Source organism: Takifugu flavidus, chromosome 13 (genome assembly GCF_003711565.1).
Source record: "Takifugu flavidus isolate HTHZ2018 chromosome 13, ASM371156v2, whole genome shotgun sequence".
NCBI lineage: Eukaryota > Metazoa > Chordata > Actinopteri > Tetraodontiformes > Tetraodontidae > Takifugu > Takifugu flavidus.
In genome coordinates, this window is record NC_079532.1 from 12,643,739 (window position 1) to 12,670,840 (window position 27,102).

Sequence of the window (27,102 nt, forward strand, 5' to 3'; positions counted from 1 at the left end):
CACACACACACACACACACACACACACACACACACACACACACACACACACACACACACGCACACACACACACACACACAGAGTAAACGCTTTGACGTTACAACAAAGCAATATTCCCTCAAAATAAAATAAAATAAAATAAAGAATTGGCAGTTATTCCCCACAGAGGCTGGCTGCCCTCATGTGGTCAAAAACACACATTACACAGATTTAAGAATGATGAGACAAAAGCGACTTGATCAGTTTTTTCAGTGTTTATTGAAATTTAGTTCAAAACGACACTGCAATGATGATAGCAATTCCAAGCCTTATTTAATGTAATGTAATTTATTTTATTTTTTTCGTGTGGACACTTTAAGCGGCCCATTTAGCCCCAAACTGAATGAACTACAGTATATCGACCATATTTTTCATTCCGAGCAACGTCACAGGAGCGTCAGAGCCGGTGATACGCGCACAGCCTATAGTAACAAGCCAATAGAAACTACCACGTTCATTTCCTTTGTTCCCTAAAATTAAAGCGTTGAATCCTTGATTTTAAACCAACGATCGACATTTATACTAATGTTTACATCAACATATTTTTTATTAGACTAATTAGTAAAAATCCCTCTTCAAATCCAAGTGGCAGTGAAACAAACTTTTATAATATACACTCCTGGAGTTTTACTTTGAAAAGCCTTTACCGGAAACACTGTTTGCCGCAACCTTAACCTGACAGTGATGAAGCCGTCCTGGAGCGCTCTGTCTGGGGATAATCGCAGGTGGTCAGGTTTACAATCTAACGACGAGTGGCGACATCAGCAGCTGCAAATCGGTTGTCGGTATCCTCCCTCGACTGTTTTTATTTGTTTGTTTTCGTCTTCCCTTGGTCAAAGATCCACAATGCGCGCGTCGGCTTGGTTCGTCGCCAGTTGCGCTCTCATCCTCTGCACGCTCCGGTTGACTAACGCGGCCAAAGGACAGCGACAGTGCGGCGAGGTGAGAGATGCCACAGCCGAGATTCCTTCCTGAGCATTACCTTTTAGCTTTAAAACAAAAAAAACAACAAAAAAATAATTTAGAGGATAACCCCACCCTGCGTGTTTGTGGTTGCTGACAACGTAATCCCCACACCAAATACGATTAAAATAAAAAAAAATGACACATTAATGAGCCTATTTGTTTAAAAATCGAGCCGCTGTAAAAAAGAAAAAGAAAATCACGGCGGCTCGGGGGCAAATGAGTCTCCGATGAGGTCTGGTTCGTGTCTGTCATCACTCGTGGTTCTTATCAATTTCCTGCAAGTGTCGGCCTTTTCCTTCTGGTCTGCCTCAGCTGGACACCTCCTCGGCCCCGGCTGGCAGCACAGAAACACGCACAATGTTCCAGAGAGAGAAGAGCAACATTCCTGCAACGTGTTCACGATGGGAAGCGAGTGCTGCTGTGGTTTCCTGGGATGGCAGTGTGTGGCACTGGTTTCTGGTGTCATATATGATTGATTGACCTCAGAGGTCGGGGCGACTCAACACTTCCGTGGTCGTAACTATAGAAACGGGCAGTAATTCCACTCAAATCAGCGCTGCCTCCTTTAGATCCTTTGTCATTGTTATGATTGAGCCGTCAAAAAGGCTCCTGTTTCCTGGGTTAAATGTTTGTTTTGAAAGCAGCTGGTCACACACCTCTGACTGTTTCACCGGCGGCCAAATGCCGCCATCGCCTCTGTTCCCATCGTCGTGGCGATGGCGTGTTGTGTTTCAAGGGTGAGCGATAACGGCCTGAGACAATAACATGTTCTTTAAAGGGCAGCTGGAGAGACACTAGTCTGCCCTGATTTGGGAAACAATCCCTCAGTTGGCACAGACGTGATGTTTCCTTCCGACTCTGTTTCCGTGCAGAAGGATTACTACTACGAGTACACGGAGTGCGACAGCACGGGGACTCGGTGGAGGGTGGCCATCCCGCAGCTCCCCGGGGACTGCGTGGGACTCCCAGAGCCAGTGCGCGGCACCGAGTGCAGTAAGTGTCCCGTCTCCTTATCAGCCGGCTGGAATTTACAACCTGACTGGGTTTAAATGAACTTCCCTTCAGCTGAAGTCACTGTGCATTAGTGCAGGAGTTCCATCATGGTGGTTTTTGACTTTGTCAGTGTTTGGCCCCCGAAACAAACAGAGCGAGAGGCGATTCAGAGGGAGTGGGGCTCTCACACTTGCGTTGGGAGATGGGTAACTTTATCTCTGCCACTGTCACAACTTCTTTTCTGCGAGGCGGTCCTGCCAGTTTGGTCGAGATCCCTGGAACAGGTTTACTGCTCTAGCCTCAGGAGTGACTGAGGGTCGTTAGCTCAAACGTGCGGCTGCGGATGGTGGATTAGAGGTTGTTTTTGCACTTAAAATCTTATTCAAACTGACACGTCCTTCTGTTCCATCCTGTGTAAGCTTTCTTGCTTTTTTGGTGGTGTTGGGCCTCACAAGTTTCCATCTTTCTATCTCTCTCTCTCCGCTTAGAATGAAATGAAGCTGTGTGCATGTACGGTCCCATTCGATTGATCTTTATCCTCTCCACTGACACACTGTAGGTCCTAAAGACAGTTTCTGGTGTAGGTAACTGGCTCCTATACTGTATGCCGTCAGCAACAGCCACTGACAACAACCCGCATTTCAGTTCACACCCACAAACGCCTTTTTTTTTTTCCTTTTCTAGCTCAGCAATGTCACTCTTGCACGCCTGACGTGTTCAGGTATGAGGAAATGCCGAGGCCTATAGCGCGTGACAGGATGTAAAGATGTTGTTTTCATAACTGCCATTGTGTTCATTTCTGTGATTTGTCTGTTCCCTCTGTCTTGTCTGCAGCGTTCTCCTGTAAGGCTGGGGAGTTCCTGGAGATGTCGGCTCAGCAGTGTACCCAGTGCGCGGCGGGGAGCTACTCCCTCGGCAGCGGCGTCCGCTTTGACCAATGGGATTCCATGCCTGCTGGATTCAGTAGCCTGGCAACCTCGCTGGAAAGCGGCTCCCGTGGAGACGGCAGGCTCAGCTGCAACAGGTCGGCGAGCGGGGTGCGAGAAAAAAGGCGTAAATCTGGATTCTTATATCAGCGCTGTTTTCTCTCGTTGGCGCCGCAGTTCCTCCTGGCTGCCTCAGGGGAACTACCTGATGTCCAACCGGGACGAATGCACCGTCTCTCTCATCTACGCCGTCCATCTGAAGAAACAAGGCTCCGTCAGCTTTGAGTACCAGTATCCAGACAAAAACCTGCTGTTTGAGTTCTTTGTGGGTTTGAACCATCCATTTACTTCTGTTTTGCTGAGTCATCTGTTTAGTAAGCATCTTTTTTCATCACGCTTGTGGGAGTTCTGTTAGCACGAAGAGTTGGAATCATCAGATGCAATGCTAATTCACCAGAACGGGAGCTGATTCCGAGGAGATAACTGTACATTTCACAGATATTAGGATCGTGTTGTGAGATAATTGCTTAGATTCAGGCCTTTAATACCTTAAAAAAAGCCTTGTGAACGATCCCTGCAGCACTCCAGTGTCTTGCTCTTGTTGCAGTGCTCACAAATGGTAATTTTCAGCACATGACAACAGCCAAAAGTGCTATTTACAGGCTGATCTCGGGATGCCTCCTCGGTCAGCGACACGAACCCTCTGCTGAACAGAGCTGTAATTAACTGCGATTTTGCTCTTTTGGCACTTTCAATAATGCCAATTATGCTTAGTTTAGCAAACCTTCTCCACCGTCTGTTTTGAACTATTATTAAAAAATGAAGCCTCTGTTTTGAATACCTCCATGATTTTTGCCTTCAGATCCAGAATGACCAGTGTCAGGAGATGGATCAGTCCTCTGAGGCGAAGTGGCTCAAGCTCACCAACCACGGCGAATGGGCCACGCACACGGTGAGTGTGACGGTCGGCCGGTACAGAGGAGTGGATATCTGGCGGCAGGCTGTTGGCAAATAACTGTGACAGACACCATCAGGGAGCCTGTTCATCCACACTGGCACCGATCCCTCTATTCTTCCTGTTACCCGAGTAACCAAAGTTGTTCTCCTGCTGAGTGATGGTCATAATGAAAAGTCAAGCAGCAGATTGTTGTCATGTTGTAGCTTTTCCAGTGGGTTCAGTGTTGATCGTTCCAGGTGAACCTGAAATCGGGCACCAACATCCTGTACTGGAGGACCGGCGGAGTCCTGATGGGCTCCAAAGTGCTGAAGCCTGTTTTTCTGAAAAATATTCAAATAGAAGGTGGGGAAGCATCTTCCTCCCGTATTGTGCAACGCCGTCTTTTTCGCCTTTTTCACGGTTTTGTCTCGCCTCAGGCGTCGCCTACACGTCGGAGTGCTTTCCCTGCAAACCCGGAACGTTCAGCAGCGTCCCAGGCTCGTCCGCGTGCGTTCCCTGCCCTCGCGACACCTACTCCGGTCACGGCGCCAGCTCCTGCACCCCCTGCGACACCGCCACTCAGTATGCGGGTGAGAGCACGAGGAAATGGAGCTTAAATGTCATCGATTACAGTCGAAGGACAAACTCCTTTAGTTTGGCCCATTTTCAGCCACATCAAACCGGGCTTTTTAGTGCCGTTGTGATCTCAGTTGAAAGCCGACAGTATTTTTAAATTCAGGGCGCATGATGAAAGATGTTTATTTTTAAAAAGTGACTCTTCATGTTCCAGGTGACGGATCTGCGATGTGTAAGGACAGACTTCCGTGTTCCAAGAAGGACTATTTCCAGATCCACACTGCCTGCGATCAGGAGGGGAAGGTGAGGCGAAAACACCCCCACCGAGCATCAAAACATCCAACAATGGCTCCATCACGTGTTCACACCACCTTCTTGTCTTTTCAGACGCAGGTCATGTATAAGTGGCTCGAGCCCAAAATATGCCTGGAGGGTGTTAGTGGAGCTGAGCCGCTGCCTCCGAGTGGAGACCGAGAGCCCTGCCCCCCATGTAACCCTGGTTTCTACAACAATGACACGCCAACCTGCTCCCCCTGCCCCGCTGGGTCCTATTCCGATGGGACAAAACGTACTGAGAACCCGGATTTGTATTGAACAGCTTTATCTTTACAGCTTGTTGAACCAGTTAAATTCAAACTGTGTTTTTTCATTGTGCTCTTCCAACAGCATGTTCACAGTGTCCTGCAGGCACTGAGCCCACCCTGGGTTATGAGTATAAATGGTGGAACGTTCTCCCTGCTAACATGAAGACCTCCTGTTTCAATGTGGGCAACTCAAAGTGTGACAGCATGAATGGTAGGTGTTTATTCTGCATCTGTGGTAAATAGTTTTCCTCCTGGCTCAACATGCCTCAAAGTTTAAAAAAAATGTGTGTGTCGAGTTAAAATAAGCACTAATAATGGTAGTGCTCATGATAAATTCTGGCTGGTAGCACTTTAAGCAATGGCTCCCCCTCCTGGTTGCTTCTGGTAATTACACCTCCAGCATCGGGTTGAAGCTATTTCTTCTGAGGCTTTTCTTCTCTACACTAATTAAAAACTAAAAAAAACAAAAAAACATCTTGCATTTAGTTTAATGTTAATTAAAATACATGCATGGATTGAATTAATAAATGAATGAAATTGTATTATTGTGCTTTCTGTGCCCAGCCCATATGGGTTTATAAGAAACTGTGGGATGGGGCCAGTTAAAAGGCCAAATTTGTCTTTTCCCAAAATAAGCTATACTTTTATTATGATATGGAAACATTAAATCAACTTCTTCTTCCAGGCTGGGAGGTAGCTGGGGATCATATCCGCAGCGGAGCGGGAAGCTCAGATAACGACTACCTGATCCTGAACATTCATATCCCGGGTTTTAAGTATGCCACGTTGCCTTTTATTCATAATCACTCATTGTTGTTATGGTGACAAAACTCCCTTCCTTTTTGCGTCCGCCATCAGGCTCCCCACCTCCATGTCTACCCAGTCTGGGGCAGAGTTTGGCCGCATCACCTTTGAATTTGAAACCTTGTGCACGGCTGACTGCGAGTTTTACTTCATGATGGTGGGAGTACATTAAATAAGACGAGAGAAAGATTTCAGGCTCCGTTTTCATACTGCGACCAGAATCATTTGCCTCTTTTTTACCAGGATGAGAACAGGAAGAGCACCACGGTGGTGGAGTCATGGGAAGGAACCAAAACGAGACGGTCCTACACACACGTCATGACGAAGAACGCCTCCGTTTCCTACACATGGGCTTTCCAGAGAACCAACACACCATCGGATGTAAGCCGAGGAATAGTCTTTTGGGTGACTTGTTGCCGGGAATAGGAGAATTAGGACTACTGTGTATGAGCTCCATTCTTCCCCCTCCCCTTCTCTATGTCTCTCTCTCAGCTACGTAAGAGGGTCAACGACGTGGCGCGGATCTACGCCATCTCGGTGAGCAACGCCGTGGATGGCGTGTCCTCTGGTTGCCAGGCTTGTGCCCTTAGCAGCCAGCCCTCGGGCTCTGCGTGCGTGCCCTGCCCGGACGGACATTACATAGACTCTAGCACCAGCAAGTGCACGGAGTGTCCACCCAACACTTACCTCGTCTCCCACGCCACGCCCAACCCCGACGCCTGTAAACCCTGCGGACCGGCCAGCAAGAGCGACAAGGTGCGCTAGCTGGATAAACATCGGAACGTCCGGTTTCCGGTTTAACTGGTATTATTTCCTTTGCGGCAGGACCACCGTTCATGCTACAGCGACTGTCACTTCACACACACGGTGGGTAACGCCACTCTGACCTTTGACTTCACACCGCTGGGGTCAGTGGGGTCACTGATGAACGGTCCCAGCTTCACCTCCAAAGGGACCAAATATTTCCACCAGTTCAACATCAGCCTGTGTGGAGGACAGGTAGGAGAGGATGATGCACCGGCTCTTTTGGAAGCACTTGTGGTATTCACTCTTTTTCTCCCCTCTGAAAGAACCAGCTGGCCGTGTGCACGGACAACGTGACCGACCTCTCCGTCGCCGACTCGCAGAGAGAGAGAGGCGAAGGAGCCAACACCGTCAAGACCTTCATCTGTCAGTCAACAATTATCCCCGCTAATGGACGAGGCTTCCACGCGGTGCTGTCCTCGCAGTCCATTACCCTGGCTGACACCTTCCTCGGTTACTGACCCACGTTTATTTATTTTTTTTGGATGCTCTTCAGCACCGCACAGAAATCAACAAAACAGAAAAATAGTTCCAAAAAATGGAAACTTACCTTTAGTCTTTATATGTGATTATTAGGGGTTACAGTGGAAAATACTCTTGATGGAATAGAGGCCGTACCAGAACAGTTCCCGCAGACCTCCAAGAAAGTCCCAGATATCAACTTCTTCTACAGGTGCCTCTTTTAGAGTTGCAAAAAATTAAAAAATTAAAAACGTTCTGTGTTGACGTGTGTAAACTTGCCGTTTAGGTCGCTGGAAGCGATGTCGTCTTGTCCGTCGGGCCGGAGCACCGTGGTGACGCTTCGCTGCAACCCAGAGAAAAGCACTAGAGGAGATCTGTCGGTTCCCAGGTACCACAGCCCAGACCTGACGATGGCCGAGGGGCCGTTGCCGCATTTGTCTGTTCGCCCGTGCAGCACGCAGTGGGACGGCGGTCCTGTCAGGATGTTGAGGATTCTCTAGGTGGTGTTAGCGAGGAGGAAATGTAGCAAAAGCTTTTTCTCTTCTTCCAATGGTCCACACGCCCGCTTGCTGCTGTGCACATTAGCCCGGGAGGGTTGCACGCTGCTTCTATGAGGGTCATATGAGGGTCACAGAGCCGCATTAAAGCCAGACTACTTAATAAATATGCAAGATTATGTTCTGGCTCCTGCTGTTAACCTTCTTTTCCGTCCTGCGGTATGAACCTGTGCTCCGCAGCCGTTGTCCTGCAGGAACGTGTGATGGCTGCACCTTTTACTTTTTATGGGAGAGCTCTGGAGCCTGTCCTACGTGCACGGTGAGGGACTACCATCGGATAGAGGGAGCCTGCAAAGGACAACAGCAGGTATGTGGATATGAATATATTCCAGAATTTAAATGAACAGCGTGATCTTTACGCAACAACATCCCATTGACTGAAATTAAAAGCCAGCTAACACCTCGGAGTCTTTGCTAACGCTCTTTGTTTGAAATGCAGCAGCGTAAAAAGCCAAAGCGATTCACAGCACATCCTTTTTCATGCTAAAATGCGATCCCGGCCCAGTCTGCGTTTATGCAATGCTTTCAAATGTGCGTGTCACTCCCCGAGGACCTGCTGTATGTTTGGACCGAGCCAAAGCTGTGTATCGGAGGTGCCTCTTTACCCAAGAAGAAAACACTGCCGTGCGAGGGCATGGAGTTCTGGGTGCAGCTGGGCGCAGGACTGGGAGCCTTTACTGCGGTGCTGCTGGTTTCCCTCACCTGCTACTTCTGGAAGAAGAACAAGCGGTACTTCGTTCAGTGCCATTAACCCCCCCCCCCCCCAAAACTTCCTTCTCCTGTCTTCCACCCTTTCCTCATCAGCTCTGCCACTATTGTTTGGATTCTCCTCCTTGTTTGTCTCCTAGATTGGAGTATAAGTACTCTCGCTTGGTGATGTCTGCAAACAAGGAGTGCGAGATGCCAGGAACTGACAGCTGTGCCGTGATGGAGGGAGAGAACGAGGGTGACATGGAGGACGAGGTCGTGTACACCAAACCCTCTCTGCTCGGCAAGCTCAAAGCCATCGCCTCCAAAGTTGGTGTCGCTTCTGCAAGTGATCCCGCTGCGGCAAACATACCGCGGAGTAAAACCACGTTCCTTTTTTTATTCCAGGGGAAGAGGGAAAGCTTCGAGCACGTGCAGCTGAGCTCGTCACACCCAAAAGCTCTGGTGTGGAGTTAGGAAGGCGGCAAAGCGAGCACGAGCAGAGGGGGACAGATCAGACTCTGCTGAGACTTTCCACTGAGAAGCCCTTTAACCAGCTACCCCCCTTTTAAAAGCTTTGTAGCCTGGAATTTCAACTGCGTGCATGAGCACACATGACGCACGCAGGGCCAGGTTCAGCGGAACGCAGCGGCCTTAAAGCTTGGTACGACAGGTGCATTGCAGTGCGAGTCTGAGTGATACACTCTGTGGTCTGATCCAGGCTGGTGTTAGAGGAGCTCAGGGTAAGACAAGGACCTATTTGAATGATCTCTTGTTTAGAAGTTTCAGCCTTCATGGGGGGAGGGGGGGGGCGGGGGGGGGGGGGATATTTCTTTCAAGGGACAGTAGAGGAATTGGCTAATGTCACAGGCATCATATCCCCCTGCAACTTCACACGGACTGGTGCCCTCTGGCCTCGTCTCTCCTCCTAAATTTGTCCTGGATCCTATATTTGCTTGGATTATGCTTGGTTATTATGTTGAGCATTCCGGATTAAAAATGTCACATCGTTATGATTATTGAAGTCACGTTGACCAGATATGTTGTTATGTATTTATATGTGAATTTAGGTAGAGGCACTTGGGTTTATTCTTGCAGGTTGATTTTGTTTTGTAATTTATTTATGGGCTCAGGGAGTCCAACTGAGTGCATGGGTGAAAAATAAATTCCAAAATTAAGAGAATTTTCACGTCACAATAATTTAATTTATATGATTATTATTTCAAATGTTTCCACTGTTGTTACTGATGAAGGCTATAGTCGTTTTTTTAACGTTCTAACTCTCAGAGGAGCCCAAGTTTTAGTATTTTTCTTGTAGTTCACTATTATTATTTCAGTATTATTTTTGGAGTGTGGACTATTATTTATTTTCTTTGAAAACCAAGTGTTCAAAACAAAATATCTTAGGCCGCAGTCACTATTTATTTGTTTTTTTATAATGGGATTGGGATTCTTTTTTATGGGGTGGAGTGGTGGTGCAGGAAGATCATGCAGTAGCAAAGCCTACCGCTAGAGGGCAACGTTTACCTGGAAATATAAGGAGATAACCAGCACGCCCTCCAGAATCAGACCTGTGAACAGAGATGTGATTGGAATATAAGATACTGGGTGCGCCTCCAGTATCTCCACAGTCTCCATAAGCTGAATCAATAACACAACATGGCTCTCTGTTTATGAGGTAACTCCAACACACACTTCTTTATTGACAGAATCTGTCCCTTTTTTTTTTTAAAACTTTTGCCGTTTATTTCACTCATTCAGATCCTTCTATCTCTGCCTTTCTGTATATTTGTTCAGAAGAGTCATGCTGCACACTAGAGAGTATTGTTCTACGGCAGGGAGCACTTCACTCCATGCCTCAGAGTGCCATCGCTTGGGAAACAGATTAGCAGAGGAGTGCTGGAGACACTTTCAACATTTGCCAGCACACAATGAATAGAGGCTGTGTGTGAAAGTAGTGGCGAGGGTCTCCTTTTCAGTGTTGCTGACGAGACACATCTATGCCTGTCAATGGTATTTGGATTTTAGCTGATTTGCACATGGAATAAGCAGACAGCAGCTGTTTCCTCCACGTTATTTATTCCGATGTTCGTCACAGCCTTGTTATTGCAGGGAACATAAACACAGAACTATTGCTTGTATCTCTCTTCTGAAGAGTTGCAGACCTCAGCCTCGGTGCTCTGCAGTCTTGTTTCAAAGCCTATAGGTCAAGGACCAGTCGTGCTGTATAACCGTGGTCATGGCACAAAGACCCTTGCAACAAACGAAGCCTCGGGGTGTGAGTAGACGGTGACGTAAGCGTGGGGAGATTTTCTGAATTTGCTTTCCCATACCCTCAAGTCCAGGGGATGGCTGGGATCCCAGAGTGCTTAGGTACTAACGTGTGGGCTGCCCATCGACTGGCAGGACCGAAGCTGCTCTTGGCCGTGTCCTAATCGGCAGCAGGTTTTAGGCATGAGGTGGGGGGTGTGTGTGTGGGTGAGGTCGAAGTGGATTCAGAGAAACGGAGTGTGAGACCACTGTCTGAGGCTTGTTCCTGGACTAAATGAGAGGAGAATCGAGGTTAAGTGCTGTGTTTGTGTGGCCATTTAATGCTGGGAGTGGAGTAGTGAACCCCTTCTCCACCCCAGTGCCAAATCCCATCAATCACTGCCAATTTGAAGCCAAACCAGCACCCCATTATTCCTCTTATTTTGCCCTCTCCTCAGCCTTTCTCTCCGGGCAGACAAATAGACATTCCGGCAGCGGATGTGGCGGTGGTTGTCCATAGCAACCTGCCATGCGGGGTGTATCTTGTGGGAGCAGGACCACAGAGTGGATGGCTAAGCCTTCTGCTAACAAAGGCTGTGAATCTCTGAGACACTTTGAGCTTCCACAGAAGAGCTGTGACTTCTGGGCTGTGGGAGTGCTTTACATAATCCAACAGCGGCGGCTCCCCTCTGCTCCGCCACATCGCTCCCTCTCTTTCTTCCCGCTCTCTCCGTACACGCACACACCAATGTAGGTCGGCTGTCTCGGCGCATCCTTCAAACTCCTTCAATCCATCTTTTGGATGTGATAATCACCCGGCACTGCCGCGCAAAGGTGCAGAGGTGCTCAAGGGACCTTAAATCTGAAGATGCAAATGAAGCGATCCCGATCAGAAACTACAAGAATAACAGTCACATTTTATTTTAGGATTTAAAGACAAGAAAATTAATAAATTACTGTCAGTCTAGATTCCTTCATGACAGGTTGAGCTTCAAAAGATGGTATACAGTGTATTTTAGAGCAAATTAGTCCACTAATTTAGGCTTTTAAATACAAAAACCTGTAGGTTTCAAATGTCCCCCAGCCACAGATGGAAGGGTGTTGATGTTCATGTATATTGTGCGTTTGAGATCAATCCTTTGTTAGTTTGGATCTGCCAGCAGCTGACTTTGTGTGCTCCGCTTCCTCCTGCCGGCCTCTGTGGGACCGCCGAAGCCAGCTGCTCCACTGTGCCTCTCAGCATCAACACGTTTAACACGAACACGTAAAGCACACACTTGGAGAAAGCCTCTCGCCCCCGTCCTCCTTCCATCGGCGCCCACGTAATGCGGCTTTAACGGCGGACGGATCGGGGGAGAAAAGGAGGAGGAGCGCTTTCATTTGCGCCTTCCTCGGATTAAACACTTGAGATGAACAATCGGAATGGCCGAAAGGTTTTGATCCAAACTAAACGGCATCGCAGCGCCATCGACATGTAGTCTACAATGGGGGTGGGGGTGGGGGTAAGGGGAGAGGAGGGGTGGGGGGGTCACTTTACATTTACCAATACTGGCAGCAACGTAAAACTGGCCTCCTATGAGCTCCTCCTGGAGCACTAGCAAACATACATTAAGGCACGTCACCATATTCATAAAAACATCGTCACAGATTCTATCTATGGGAGCCACAAGCTACAAAATAAGAAAGAAAAAAACAAAAAAAAACCCAAAGCCAACATGTGTTCAGCAAAGCAGTTTCTCTCCTTTCCCCTCTGTGTACGAATTCCTAAATCACAGGGGAAGACACGGGTTTGTTTATTTCTTTACCCCGTTCTAGAAAGAAAGAAAAGCCGGTGTATTATGTCTTTTCGGTCCCGCTGTTGGTTATTATTAGCAATCCATTACAGCAATCCCCCAAAGACGCGGCGGTTCGAGAGTGGGAGTGAGCGAGCTGTTGCTTTAGTGAGCACATGTCTGCAACTCTGGCCATTTAGATAAAGGGATTCCATGATTACAACAGAAAAACCCATTGTTGACCAAAAAAAAGGGGACAAAACTGTCAAAACAGCGGGTTTCCTATCTGGATCGAAGGTGGAGAGTAAATTTGCGACGCTTTGTACATGTTACGTTCCAGCTATCTTCGATTATTCTCTCCAGTTTTTCCCTTTAGCTCACATTCATTCACGGTTTATGAGACTCTCATCATTGTGCTATTGGAACCATCAGTAGTATAATATACAAATGTACAGATACACAATAAAAAGGCATACCTAATCGGTTATTACAATGAGCTCTACAAAAAAAAAAAAAAAAGCCGGAGTAAAAAGTCTGTGGGATATTGCAGGTGAGGCGAGCTGAGCCACAAATGTGCATCCAGACTGAGGGCCACGCGCCCTCCTACCGTGGTTAGTAAGCACATGTCTATTTACACGGCGTCATAACAAAGCTATCAAAAACAAAGGCTCCAAAAATTCATCCTAAAAACGTTTTTTTTGTTCTTTTGTTCCGCTACTTACAACAATGTTGAATCGACGTATGTACATCCCTAGAAAATAATTTAATTATAGTTACAGACTTTCTACAGTTGTGAAACAATACAGTTCTATTCCACAGGGAAGGTTTGCGTTTGTTTCTATGTGTACATTTTGTGCAAACATGAACCGTGTGTGTGTGTCTGAGTGTGTGTGTGTTTGTATTCTTGTACATGCTACATAGTGAGGACCTGGAAACACATCAGAATTCCCACTTTGTAACTTTTCAACTTTTGAGGGTTAGAACTTCGGGTTAGACTATTGTTTGACTTGAGGTGAGGTTAAAGGTCATTGTTAGGTGTTTAGAGGTGGCTGTTAAGATTAAGGGCTGGGGAATGCATTAGCTAAACCAGAGTCCTCACAATGACTGAAGTACAAGTGTGTGTGTGTGTGTGTGTGTGTGTGTGTGTGCGTGCGTGATGGAGAATGATGGCTGAGCTGGTTTGGCTAACAGTCACGGTGGCAGGCTCTGGCGCTGGACTGAAGACGGTCACAGAGAGGAAGTCGTGGAGTCAACGATCTCCCTCCCGTTACACACTGTGGGGACCGGGGGGGCGCTGACAGAAGCTGGGATGGGGAAAACAAACAAAATCGGAGAAGGGAATTACATGGCATAGCAGACAGGACGTGTTCTTACAACATTAGTCATTAGTATTTCATTAGTATGTTGCTGTTATTCATTAGCATGTTCCCTAATGGCTTCTGTCTTAAAATCTGCGATACATCTGTTTTTTTAGCAGTAAATCTCACTACATTGTGGGGAATTTTTGTGATGCCATTTTGCTAGAAATACTAATAAATGCGAAGGTGCATGGCTGGAAACAAACCGAATAAAGCTACAGCTATTGCAACAGTGCCGTCCTACAGCCTTGTGGTAAATATTATACTTTCACCTCCAATTTCTATCCTTTATACAAAAGTGCATCTTGTGCTATCACTTTTTTTTTTCTTGAAATAAAAGTAATGAAATCTGCTCCGGGTAAATATTCCAACTGCTTTTTAGGTCATGCTACTTGTGCTGCTCAACACTGCAGCTTTTTAGCTTCCTTGCAGCCTCGGTAAGCTGCCAATCACGTATTAGCATAAATGGAGCATTTGCAGAATGGCATATTTCGATCTCGCTTCATTCTGGCATGAAGCACAACATAGCTGTTACAGCCAGCTCGGCTGCTCCTCTCCTCAACTAGATTTATCACCCTCTAAAGGGGAACGCGAGGCTATCTGTGCTTCAAACTGACAGTAAAAAGGCAGTGCTGCTGCAGGTGGCTGCCAGTAACCCACCGTGAGACGCATACGTGGTGGCGGCTCCGCTGACACTGAAGCGGTTGAGATTAAGCCGATGGTTGGTCACGTTCTTCTGAGGCTGGAACATGATGATGTGGACCTTGGGAGCGAACATGCAGCCCAGGACCACGAAGCCGCTCAGGCTGACTGAGATACACATGGTCGTGGTCTGAACCTGCCAAGCACAGAGGAGGGACAGCAATTAGGAGCCATACTCTGGGAGATAAATCCTTATTGTTGCACAGTAATGGCTGCTAGTGGCTAATTCTGTGATTATAATCTCAGTCGAATTAACAGTTCTAAGAAACTTTATGAAGGGCTGACCAGAGGGCAAACCTGAGGTCAGGATGTTGAGCTCTGTATGGGTGAAGCTATCAATGTAATTAGCCAATCACAAGGCGAGCTCGGCGCCCAACCACCTATCAGTACGTTGGCAGATACTTTGCCACAGTCCAAAGGTTAACAATTACAAGATGGATCAATAAGAGACTTCAACCCCAGAGGGGAGCCAAACGAAACTCTATTTCGGCATTAACTCCATAGTCCTGCCTGTTATTATGGGAAATCAATGCTAAAATCCCACAGAAGAGCAACTCTAAAGAGAGCTGTTTGTCACTTTCAGGTTCTCAAGTCGCTAAACAACTAACTTTGTATGCGGGAAGAGTGTGTAAAGGCTCCTGCACCGACGGACGTCTATCTGCGCATGTTTTAAACGTGCGTCCACATGTGAGAAGGTGGTTTTAAATGTTGATGCAGTTCATCTACCTGCCTGACTAATCTGAAGTCATATAAGAACACCAAAATATATGTATCCTGGGATAGAGAGAGAGAGAGAGATAGAGAGAGAGAGAGAGAGGATCAAATAAGCAGGCCTAGCATCAGCACTCCTCTCTTATGCCCTTTGATACAGTGCACTACTCTGTGTGTGTGTGCGTGTGTGTTTGAGATAGTACGATTTGTATGAATCAGGTGAACACTCAATCCCCTGTTAAATCTGGACATGTGTCAGCAGTTTGACGGAGCCTGTCTGCATGGCATCCTAATACCTGAGCGCCAGGACATCTGCCAGCAGGATTACAAATGATGCAACCACATCGGTATCGCCACGGTTTGTGGATACAGGACTTGTTTTAATCGTGTTAATCACGCTTCTATTTTACTGACTTTCCCTCCTGTTCCAGAACAGAAAACATGGTGGAAACTGTAGGTTTTATCCCGTTAAAACCTGTTTTGAGATCGCTGTGGCTTTAAAAGAGGCTTGTTGGGATTAGGATTGCATTTCCCTGCAGTTCAGAGTGTAGCTGCTATGACGAGGTTCAGTCGTAGCAAAATATGTTAGCGTGTTGTTACCCTGTAGTCGCTGGATGTGACGTAGAAGATGGGAAGAAACGCCAGCCAAATGATGCAGGTGGTGTACATGGTGAATCCGATAAACTTGGCCTCATTGAAATTCTCAGGGCACTTCCTGGTCTTGAAGGCATACCTAAAGCGAGAAAATCACGTCGTGAAATTAGGACGTCGTCCTGATCACAGTTTTCCATGTGCGATAAATCTGGCGACGTCTTATGGTAACAATACGAACAGAAGGGAATAACGATCAGACCATGACAGCCCCCACGACTATTTACTGGCTTATGTTTATGTGCAATTTAGTTTTTGCAAGTATTAGTATTAGCAAGTTAGTTCTGAGCTACTGTATAGAGGACATACGCTAATATAGATATTGTAGCTAACATGAAGAAATATAGCTCTCGATAATGCTATTACTGTGGAGGCATGTAATAAAAGTAATACATACACAGTACACAGAATGACCAGGAACACATCATAGCCCAGTGAAAGCAACATGCTGGAGTCCCGCACGTTACACTTGAGGATCACGGTCTGCCGACGTTCTGGTAGCGTGAAGCGCCGCGTCCCCGGCACCTCCAACAAGAGCCACACCGACACCATCACTAACTGGACGGAGATTAAACTCAGACAAATGAACACCTGAAGAAGAGCAGAAGAAGAGGGTTTAACCTGGGTCTCCTTGTCCGTTCTGATGCGGCAGGGGGGACGTGGCGGCTCACCTGAGAAGACGGGCTGATGAAGCGCGGCCTGGCTGCCCCCGCCCCGTCTTTCACGCCGCTGAAAATCCTGGCGATTCTGTTGGTTTTGGTGAAGAGGGCGGAGTAGCAGACGGCGAATGACGTGCCCAGGCCCAGCCTCCGCAGGGCGCAGATAGCAGGCGAGGGTTTCGCCAAGAAGAGAAATGTCATGGCGTAGGACATGAAGACTCCTGACAGAAGAATGTAGCATAGCTCTCTGCCAGATGCTTTCACCAGGGGTGTGTGATTGTGTCTGATAAACACCCAGATAACCAGGCCCGTGCACATGAACCTGCAGACGGGAAGAACATTAGCATCACTCTAACAGGTCTGCTGACTGATCTTCCGCAGTAATTTCAGGAAAAGCACACTCATTAGTAGCAGACGACCAATGATTGTGTTGAAAAAGGCAGATTTTCAACAGCCTCTCCTAGCTTGCTAATATTACCTCAAAAAGTTTGATATGGAACGAAATGAAAAGTTGGAATGAATATTTCATGTTTTCTGCTACTGGAATTGTGGAAAACTGGCTTCAGAGACAAACGATGGTGATAATGAAGCACTGCATGTTCAAGGGGTTTGAGCCTCACAACCCTTAACTGCGATAGGGAAGCTAACGCCATGTAACCAGATAAATAGGGAAGCATCAACCTTTTGTGGGCTTGGGTCATCAATTGGTCTTTTGCCACTCACCCTACACAGGCAATGCTGATTGGACCAATGGCCCAGGCATCTTCCCACATTATATATTCCTCTGGAAGATCATAACACGATGACAGGTCGTCAGTGGGCCACTGGCCAGGAGCGCACGGCGAACACGTGAATTCGTCAGCTAGGTATTCGTGAGGCTCGCAGGCTGTACAGATCCAGCAGCAGTACTCTCCTGTGGGGGGGGTATTCAGATTAATTCAGATTATTTCTAAAAATCTTTATATGTCAAAGACAACAACGTGGGAAAGGATGGTTTTCTCCCACCTGCTTGCATTTTCTTCATCTCATTGCGTTCACAGGGGTCGCTGCACTGCGAAGTGGGCGGCGCCTCTCTGGGCCAGCGAATCAGATCACCGCTGAGACTCAGAGTCTCCGCCCACTCCCCCACCGGCACGTAGACATAGCGGTCGGCAGTGCGCTGGTAGCTGAAGATGTTGTACCGTCCAATGCCATCGCCCTGGGAATCGAACTTCACCACCGTCTCGCTGCCTGCTGGTGCAAACGGGGCTGAAAGTGGAAAGAGCAGATTTAAGCTTGACAATCGTCGCATTGAAGCTTCTGGAAATCAGCCCTGAGGACAGAGACGAAAAAAAATAAATCTCTGCATGTGTCAACAGCGCTCTTGTCCTCTCTAAAGTCAAATAGGGACAAAAAAGAAGCTGTTCCACTCTGATCTGACAAAGACGATTATGAAATGCATCATTAACAAAGTGCCCATGAAGCCATATAGGCAGAGGACGGAATCTCTGGGCAGCGCTATAGCTACCCACACACAGACTGAATTAGCCTCTGGGTCTCTCGTGTGAGGGAGGAATGCTGCTGAAACTGCCAAATTGGTCTGTATACAAGTTGTTATGAAAGGATTACCATCTACCCCAAGGATGTGGGAACAGAAGAGATTGTAAAATTGGCAGGATCCTGAAACCGTTTAAAAACAACCCAAGGAGAAAGGCAACCATGTGCTGGGAAAAGAGAGTCTTTCAGGGGATGATGGACCTGACAGTGCTGACACAGACAAAGTGCGTTTCACCTCTATGGTGCCACTTTACAGGGGAACGATCAGCTCTGGTGGGGCTGACACGCCACGCGGGGCCCAGGCACCAAATATTGGATACTGGATGCATGAAGCTTCACTTTATAATGTCTAAAAAGACTAAGCGAGCAGTGTTAATGACTCTGTTGAGCTCATATCTCTGTGTCAGATCATAAACGCAGAGGCGATAGGCCAGTTCTTTATTAATGATCCAAACCTGCCAAGAATGTGTGTGTCTCTCTCTCTCACACACACACCTGTGGAAGCTCCATTAGATCGAGACTTCGCTGCGAGTGCTGACAGTTCCAAAACTCTGACCCTGCTGTTAGCAGTGCACGCTGATGTGTGTGTGTGCATGCCGAAGCCACATGTTCAAATAAATGTCTTGTCAGATGGAAGCATAAGGGGTTAGGCTTTATGAAATCCATAAATCACAGGGACAGCATGGGCCCCTATCTTCAGCCCTCCTCTCTGTCACAGGAAATTTTAAGTGTCAAGTGTTCTCTGGATTTTGGGGCTAAATGTTTAGTAAATGAAAATGACTTCAGTAAGAAGGAGCTGATAATATCTGCAGAGTTTTAAATACACAATAAAGTTGGCGGATAACAAGGTATGCAAATAACACAAAGCAATAAGACAAGCTCCATACCATACGCGTCCTGGCAGAGCCACTTCACCGCTGTAATTATCATTATTAGGACCTTCAATGTGCCCTGAAGCTTAATTATCTATATTTAGTAATTATGTTTAATTCAGCCTGGAAGCATATCAGTGATTTGAGGACGGTGCATTGTCCTTGAGTTGCCTTCCATATATCACACTCAGAGTTGTGGGTGCACAGGACTGATGATTCCTCCCTGTAACCGTCATTTTGCTGACATGACAGAGCAGCTTATTAAAAAAAAAAAACGTAAGGGGGACACAAGTTGGAGCGGAGGACGGCCGACGGTCTTGACTGACTGCAAACAGCTGAAAGAAGCATTACGGGTCCTTGAGTGATGGACGGTGCTCTCGCTTGTCAATGCGCCCATAAGATGGATGTGAAGTAGTAAAGTAAAGGTAAATGTAAATGTAATCAAATACATTTGTTGTTTGTTTCCAGAAGCACAATTGCAATCCTCCTAGGTCAGGGTCTGGAGTGTTGGGACACCAGAGGACAGTGGATTGTCCTCTGGCTCTCTGCTGGGCTTGTAAGTTTAAAAATCCACCAGTGGTGAAATAAATACAGCAGACTTGCTACCAGGGCAGACAACATGGCTAATTAAGAGCTAATTTCATGGATAATCTACGGAGAAAAATCCTCCCTTTGATTTACTCCGATTATTAAAGTATTGCCTTGTAAACTATCTGTTGTTAATAAATCCTGCTAAGTGTTAGTGACGATTGTCAACAATTGTTACATAGACGAGTATTATCCACTCCTAGAAGGCTCCCTAGGATACACTCCAATGGACAGATTTTGGTCTTAATCCAAATCACACATCTAAAATCTGTTTCTTTTGATAGGTAATATCTGAGAACAATTGTTACAATTAATCTTCCTCGCAATCCTTATCTAAGTCTTTGGCTATTTTTACCTAAAAGTCATGATTTTGCATGTAAACATTCATCAACAAGCTTAATATAAAGGGGGAAAAAAATCACACAATTTCAATCATTTATATCTAAAAAATGTGACAGAAGGAATTTGATATATTATTGAAATTACACTTTAAGGAGCATAAAAACAGCAGACCAAAAGCATCCACCGTCCACACGCTTGGACTGGATAAAAAGCATTTGAATGTGACGGCGTGTGAAATATGGAGTTGTGAAAGCTCCTTAAGCTACCGTTTTACAGCGTGTCAGTGAAAGATGTAACCTTGATGAACCATGAACCATGAACCAATTAGATCAGGGACGGAACCGAACAGCGAACGCTTCATGACAGCAGCTTGTGGTCCCACTGTAACGTGATTTAAACTCATAAGCGATGATAATTGATGATTCTGTGTGACTTCACCCATAAGGCTCCTCGTGGGCCCAGTCCAGCTGAGGCCCACAGGAGGCCCGGGCTGCATAGAGAGATGCCGCACATCGGGTTAAAGTGCACTGTCAAATAAAACCTGCTGTTGATTAAGCAGCCTTATCCCCGGGACAGTTAATAAAATCACAGAAGACGCCGTCCTCAATATTTGTGTCTCTGTAACTCATGAAACACCTTATGATTCGATCTTAATTAGACGCGTCGAAAAAACAAACGTTCGGGGACCCTGAAACTGTGGAATAATGATGTTCGCAGCTAAAGCAAAGCCCAGAGGGACTGAAGTTATTAAAGACATGGAGGGAAGGAGGTGGCTGGCTGATATAAATGAAAAAAATCCAAATTTGACTGCTGATTGTTGGCTTCCGAGCAGGTTGTACAGAATATTACAGCATCATTTATTGGGGTGAAGTCGTAGCTGCTGACCTTGAAGCCTGCGGGTCTGCAATAGCGCCTCAGCCCCTTCATACAATCACCTGCTTTACATTTCCTTAAACTACTTACTGTAAATCTGCACATGCAGCATTGGGATATACAAACGCTCCTCTCTCTCCATTGTTGGTCGAATCAACCATTCTGGAATCGACCAACTAAAGCGGGGAACTTTCCGTTAACATGGAAAGGAACATCTGTGTCCTTGGCAGCTATACATTTTCCCCTATGCATTTCTATATCATGCCATACTCCTCATAAATCAATTCCAGAGAGACTGATTGAAGCCTGTAAATGGGGCCATTTTGCACAGGATTCTTTAAAGCCTCACGTATATGGTGAATTTATTTCCATAAACGTTGCTTGTGGAGGTGTTGCAGTGCTGCACATATGGCACACACGCGAACGCAAACACACCATTTATGGTGTGTGTAGGGCTGAGGCTCAACCATGGAATTACTCTCCAGTTGAGACTGGTTTTGTTGTTTGTTTGAGTTTGTCTTAAAGAACAGCTTGAGTGTAACACAATCAGAAGAGATTGAAGAAAAGACTTTACGTAATTTTATTGGAAAAAGAAACGCGTCGTCGGCGCTACAGTGGCTCTGCAGGCAAACCACAACACCAACAACATCTCTTCTCGTGCCTTTTTCTTCCTTCGGAGGTGTCATGACCTTACACATCTGTGACACACGCACTCCTACACGCGCACACCTGCACACACAGGGGCCCGAGGATGCCTACGGGCGGATCACATGATTTATTTTTATTCCCCCACAGATTTGGTCCCTGGGGCTATAAGCGCTGTAGGAACTAGAGACCAAAAGGCCACATGGGAACGGTGCACAGATAGGGAGGAGAGAGGAACGTCCAGAACAACAGAGAGAAGCGTCCAGGAGGACAGGGGGAGTTGAGTCCTGACAGAAGTATAGGTAGCGAGATATGGAGGACAAAAGGGAGGAATGCCAGGTCAAAGACGGGGTATGCCGGGGAGGAGGATGAACTGAGAGACAAGATAAGAAAGGAGAAAGGAGAGAAGTGACAACAGGGAAGAGTGAGTTGAATGCGGGATGTGCAAGGGAGGAGATAGCAAAAGGAGCTGTTGTGACTGCAGCAGAGATATATGTGGATAGAGGAAAGCTTTTATACACAGGAATCAATAGGGAAAAGGTGAAGGCTGCATGAAGGGATGAGCAGAGTGAAGGAGTGGAGGAGCAGACTGACGCAGAAAGGCGGTGGAGGCAGGAGAGCAACCTTGTGAAGTCTGAGTGGGATGTGATGTTTTTGAACGTACAGAGAGTAGGACACTCTCGGGGTGAGAAAGAGAATGGAGACGGAGAGAGGGATGCAGCGAGACAGAGTGGTGAAGAGTGAGAAAAAAAGGGAGAGCGGCAGAGGAAGAGTGTGAGGAGAAAATGAGGGAGAAGAGGAGTGAAGGTTGTTCTCTAGCATATAAACGTTGCAGTAAGCTCTCTGCTCAATATGGCCCTGAAGGCACACCGCCTCTGCTAACACACACACACACACACACACACACACACCACACACACACACACACACACACACGCACACACACACACACACCAAAGGAATATCACATCTATCGCCACTATTTGAACAGAAGACTGTGTGCAAGTGTGTATATACTGATATATTTGCTGCAGATCTGGGAGGTGGGTGGGAGTTGAATGATGGCTTTGAGAAGTGTGTGGGTTGGGGGTGTCTGCAGTTTCATGCCGGTACAAAACAAGCATTTTAGGCTGTCTCTGAGTGAAAGGAGAAAAAAAAAGACTCGTTTGCATGCGTTTGGACGCGCCGCTCACCTATTACGGTCCACAGATTTTCCTCTTAGTAGTTAGCAGCAAGCAGATCCTGGGATCTACCAGATCACTTCAACAATTGGCAACAGAGCCATGGGTTCATTACCATAGCAACTAGACGGGACTAGAGGAAGAGAGCGGCATCGGCAAACACAGTCTTACCGCACTGACACGCTGCCTGAGTGCGTCACGTTCCGCACACGTAAGGAAACCTGGTCGAGCCTGGTTGGTGATACACTTTTAGTTACGAATGGGGGGATGAGGGAAAGTCTGTCACCAACAGAACGTAAACCATAAAAATTAGAGTTTGAACTGGGTGCAATGCCACAACTGCATGATGACCACGTCTGAAAAAGATGGGAGGGAGATAGAGAGTGTTGCTTTCCATCTGCTACAGTTCAGGCTGAGAGCACTGCGGATGGTGATGCTGCAGTATTCATACTTCCCATTCAACCTCAACTCACCTCAGCTCCTTCCTTATATACGGGTAACACCTATGCACAAGAGTGGGGGTGCCACTCAGCACTAACCGACAGCTCCCAACAAAAACAATGCCCCATTTATCTGTGCTGCCTTCGATATCCGCATTGTCTTAGGAACTGAAAGACATTAATGTACTCTTTTTAATGACGGTGAGCATTTTGGCCGTTTCCTATTTGCTGCTGTGTTGAATGCAGACGCAGGTACAGAGGGAGGGAGAAAGCAGAGAGAAAGGTGATCAGACTGAAATGTAGAGAAGCCACAGAGGGATTCGCACCTCTCCTCCTCCTCTGTCCCCCCTTCTTATCCAACACGTTTCCAGAGTTGAGTGTGAATGTGCATTCCTGGTTCATCCCGCTCTGTGCAGGAACTGTGCCAAACGGAGGCTGAGACTGTGAATGTGAATTTCATCCCTCCTTTTCTCTCTGTCCTACTCGAGCATTTTCCTCCTTCTCCCCTCTTGGTGCAAAATGGCTTCAACCTTTGATTTGTGACGGACAAAAAAAAGGGGGGGGATTTGAAAGAGAATCATGGACTTCTGCTGATGCCTGCTGGCCCACCGTGGCGTCGCCTCTGGGCTGCCTCGTTCCATCTATGCACACCTCCCCGTCTCTTTTTTACTCCTTCTTCTCTCTTCCCTTATCCGAGGCTCACTTTTCTCGTTTTAGTCTGCCTGTCAGTCGTGCCTGTGAGCACCTCAGTAGGTGACGACATTCTCTGGTATTCCATCCGCCTGCTCTCTCCCAAGCGTCCCGTGGCAAAGCTACCATGTTAGCGCTGTTTTGAAGTCTGCTCCTGGTCACGGTTGGGGGAAAAATAAACACCTCTAAACCTGTGTCAGTCCCCGAGACACAGCGGTTTATTTATAACGCTGCCTTTGTACCCCGACTGTCAGTCAAAGCGATCCGCTGTCTCCTCTCTCCGAACCCTACAGAGACTGACAGGCGGCCTGCTGTAGGAGCTATTATAACACACACAATCTCATTAGTGCGAAGGAGAGGAATTCGGCTGACGGATTAAGTGCAGCTCTCGTTCCTCAAAGCAACTTTGTAGTGTCGTATCAATTACGCATGGGTAATAGGTGTCAATGGCAGGCTGGCTCTGACAATCCCCAGCAATTAAGCAGATTTGTCTCAGTGCTTTTATGCTTGGTGGTTTGGCTGCTTTGGTTGAGGATAAGGACAACATTCCTTTGTCAAAAGAGTGGACTGTTAAACAGGACTCACATCCCCGTCTATTTCATGTTATCTACCTCCTTTGCTTCCCCGCCTCCACTTCAGCATTCCTTTTTGCACTTCCCAACCACATTGAGCACCTTATCTTAGACTTTCCAGCTTTCTTACCTGTGAAACTGACATTAAGGATGAAATCCCGGTACAGTCTGCGACCGTCCAGCGGCTTCATGCTGTCGCACATCTTAGTGGTGTTGAAGCACAAACTTCGCTGCATGTTGTGGAGGGCGGCGGCCATGGCATACACGGCGTTTACCACGAACATGATCTTGGACTCAGGCTCAAACTTTGACTTGTCCATTTGCAAGTCCTTGTCACACGGGGGGAGAGGCTTCTCTCCCAGTCCAACACCTCCCCCTCCTCCACCACCCAAGGAACACTGGAACCGCTGCTCCCAGAACTCTCTGAACCAGGGATTGCGGTGGTTTTTGCTCGGTTTCAGGCTTAGGAAATATCGGTTGAAATCTGGTACGGGATTGGCCGCTAACTCAAGCGTGATAGCCCCTTCGGCAGTGACTTCATTTCCCTTGACGATGCTTTCCTGGGCGCCCCATCCGTCGCTGGCCACCCAGATGAAGGAGGTGTTGAGCCTAGCGGCAGCTGCCAGCAGCTCTCTGGCGTCGTCGCTGCGGAGGAAGAGGACGGCCACATGGGCATTGGGCTTCTGGAGGAGCTGGCGGATCACAGCTTCATAGGACTTCTTAGCATTGGATCGCCCCACCTGTGAAAAGAAACTCAGACTTTTCATGCTTTTATTAGTTTATATTACCATAATACAAAAATATGTCACTCTATAAAGAGAGATACAAATGTGAAATTATGCAGAGCAATTTTTTTTTTGCAGATAAGGTTTCATTTTATAGTTCACAGCTAATAACATGGATACAATATGAAGCTAATTTCTGTGTAAAACAAGATAACACATGGGGCTAAACTTTTTGGAGCTCACAAATGTCCTCCTGCTTTTATTGTTAGCGTCACAGCTTCAGGCCATACATCAATGTGACACAACAGATTAAAATTGACCACTTTTGTGTGTCTGCTTCCTCATATCCTGTTTTTCTTACCTTCTCTGAAGTAGCAATACAGATGTTCCTCATTCGTGCCTCTTGTTCAAAGGCCTCTATGCCAGTCTCACCGTAGTCACCTTCCGATGCAACAGTGGATACATACGTCCAGTTAAAGTACCTAAGAATCTCAGCCATAGCTTTGGCCTGATAGAAGTCCGGGGGCACCGTGCGAGCAAAGTAGTCGTAGCGGGTCTTGTCGCTAAGCTTGGCGCTGGTTGAGGCGTAGCTTATCTGAGGAATTTGAAAAAGTCTGAGAAGATTGGCAACCTGAAAGGAGAGCACAATAAGTAAATATTACTATTTCAGCAAGTTCTCAGTGCTCCGGGGGGTGGTGGGGATAATACACAGCTGCTAATACACAGGAATTTATAGACACCTATTTATGAACCTCTCTTTCATTTGTGCAAAGTAAATAAGGTAATATTCACTTGAAACAAGGTTTGACTTCCCATTACAGCAATGAGCAAACCCCATCAGCCAGGGCCTGTGGAATGAGATGAGCTACCTGTGGTGTTTACGGTGTAAATGTTTTGAAATATGGTGGTAACAGAGTCAATTATTAAAGATGAATCCAAAAAGGGAACATTGGAAAATCAGAGAACACAGAGGAGAAGTATATCAAAAATAAGATCGGCAATTTTCTTTCTCCGTCTTCATATCATATCTTCATATTTCTGAATTCAGAGTGCTTGCGATGCCTTAAGAGATAAGCGTTGACACAGGCAACACTTTTTAATCATTGATGAAAATATGTGATCAATATTGGCTATTCCTGTGAGTGAACTGAACATTCCAAACACCGAGAAAGAAGGAAAATAATCCATTTCATTTCATCATTTCACTTTTGTTAAAAGCAACAATTTGGGAAAGTGTTTGAACTCTTTTGATGCACTATGGCAATTTTCCATGCGATTATTTAATGATGAAAAAAAACCACACTGCAGCAAGTGTAATTGAAACAAACAAGACGTGGAACACACATACACACATGTTCAATAAAACACTGACTTATGCATTAGTGATGGACATCATCAGGGGTACTACTGATCCATATAATATTCTCTTTTAATGCTGAAATGGAGTTGGGTCATGCTCTCATCCACACAGTTTTAGGCACAGATATTGCGAGAACCACTAGAAATAAACAATTCCTACAACCCGATCTCATAAAAGCAGCATGAATGTGAAAACCTAAAAGTAAACACGTGCAGCACGTTAATTTGAAAGTCTGGTCCTGTCTTAATCCTTGTGGCACGCATCACTTTGGGCTTTTCTACATTTCATTCACAGCTGTTGATGAGCTGTTTTTGACAACTCGAATCTCATCAGGCAACTAATGTTTAAGCTCGCTCACGCACACACACATGCACACACAAGCACGCACACACACACAGAGGCAGACAGAGTTTCAAGTCTGGACACGGCAGTTGTCAAAATGTAGCTTCATCGCTCGATGAACCGCAGTAGCACATTGGCTACCTGTATGACCGTTACAGAAAATGAACAGAACTCCCCTTCTGTGATCGATATATATATATATACATATATATATGAAAATCGATATGAAGAAGTGAGGAAAGAGGAAAAGGATAAGCTGGAAGGAAACAAAATTGGTGTGGCTGTGGAGGGCCACCTTGTTTTCAGCTTGGAATGAGGGTCGTATGCAGCACCAAGATTTTATCACATAGATGGTGGGGAAGAAGGCATAAATGTGTGCAAAACACCAGGATTTTAGCTGTGTGTAGTTAAATAATTCTCTGTGACTTCATTTAGCAGCAACAGACAGACTGGCCAAGTGAAGATACATGAAGGACTAGCTGGATGTCATCCAATGGC

General features: G+C 46.5%; 3 protein-coding genes across 6 annotated transcripts in view; 1 reads left to right on the forward strand and 2 right to left on the reverse strand.

Annotated features, from left to right (window-relative positions):
• The window catches only part of fam107b (family with sequence similarity 107 member B), a 141,727-nt gene that overhangs the window by 22,178 nt on the left and 92,447 nt on the right, over nt 1-27,102 (reverse strand). The window lies entirely within an intron of this gene.
• Nucleotides 714-9,518, forward strand: elapor2a (endosome-lysosome associated apoptosis and autophagy regulator family member 2a). The gene is made up of 22 exons (XM_057051806.1): nt 714-981; nt 1,878-1,998; nt 2,833-3,022; nt 3,102-3,249; nt 3,787-3,876; nt 4,119-4,224; nt 4,299-4,451; nt 4,652-4,740; nt 4,825-5,005; nt 5,104-5,232; nt 5,707-5,797; nt 5,880-5,982; nt 6,069-6,206; nt 6,318-6,581; nt 6,651-6,824; nt 6,896-7,082; nt 7,206-7,302; nt 7,378-7,479; nt 7,829-7,955; nt 8,199-8,377; nt 8,497-8,665; nt 8,744-9,518. The coding sequence occupies exons 1-22, from the start codon at nt 724-726 to the stop codon at nt 8,810-8,812; spliced, it is 3,165 nt and encodes a 1,054-aa protein (XP_056907786.1). The 5' UTR covers nt 714-723; the 3' UTR covers nt 8,813-9,518.
• The window catches only part of grm3 (glutamate receptor, metabotropic 3), a 29,490-nt gene continuing 13,870 nt past the window's right edge, over nt 11,483-27,102 (reverse strand). For all 4 annotated transcript variants that reach the window (XM_057051807.1, XM_057051810.1, XM_057051811.1 and 1 more), the window contains 9 exons: nt 25,264-25,533; nt 24,308-24,917; nt 17,444-17,686; nt 17,162-17,351; nt 16,451-16,760; nt 16,177-16,370; nt 15,729-15,861; nt 14,376-14,553; nt 11,483-13,661 (listed from right to left, as the gene is read on the reverse strand). In XM_057051807.1, coding sequence (XP_056907787.1) covers nt 13,585-13,661; nt 14,376-14,553; nt 15,729-15,861; nt 16,177-16,370; nt 16,451-16,760; nt 17,162-17,351; nt 17,444-17,686; nt 24,308-24,917; nt 25,264-25,533 — 2,205 coding nt within the window. In that variant the 3' untranslated portion in view covers nt 11,483-13,584. The remainder of the gene's footprint in view (nt 13,662-14,375; nt 14,554-15,728; nt 15,862-16,176; nt 16,371-16,450; nt 16,761-17,161; nt 17,352-17,443; nt 17,687-24,307; nt 24,918-25,263; nt 25,534-27,102) is intronic.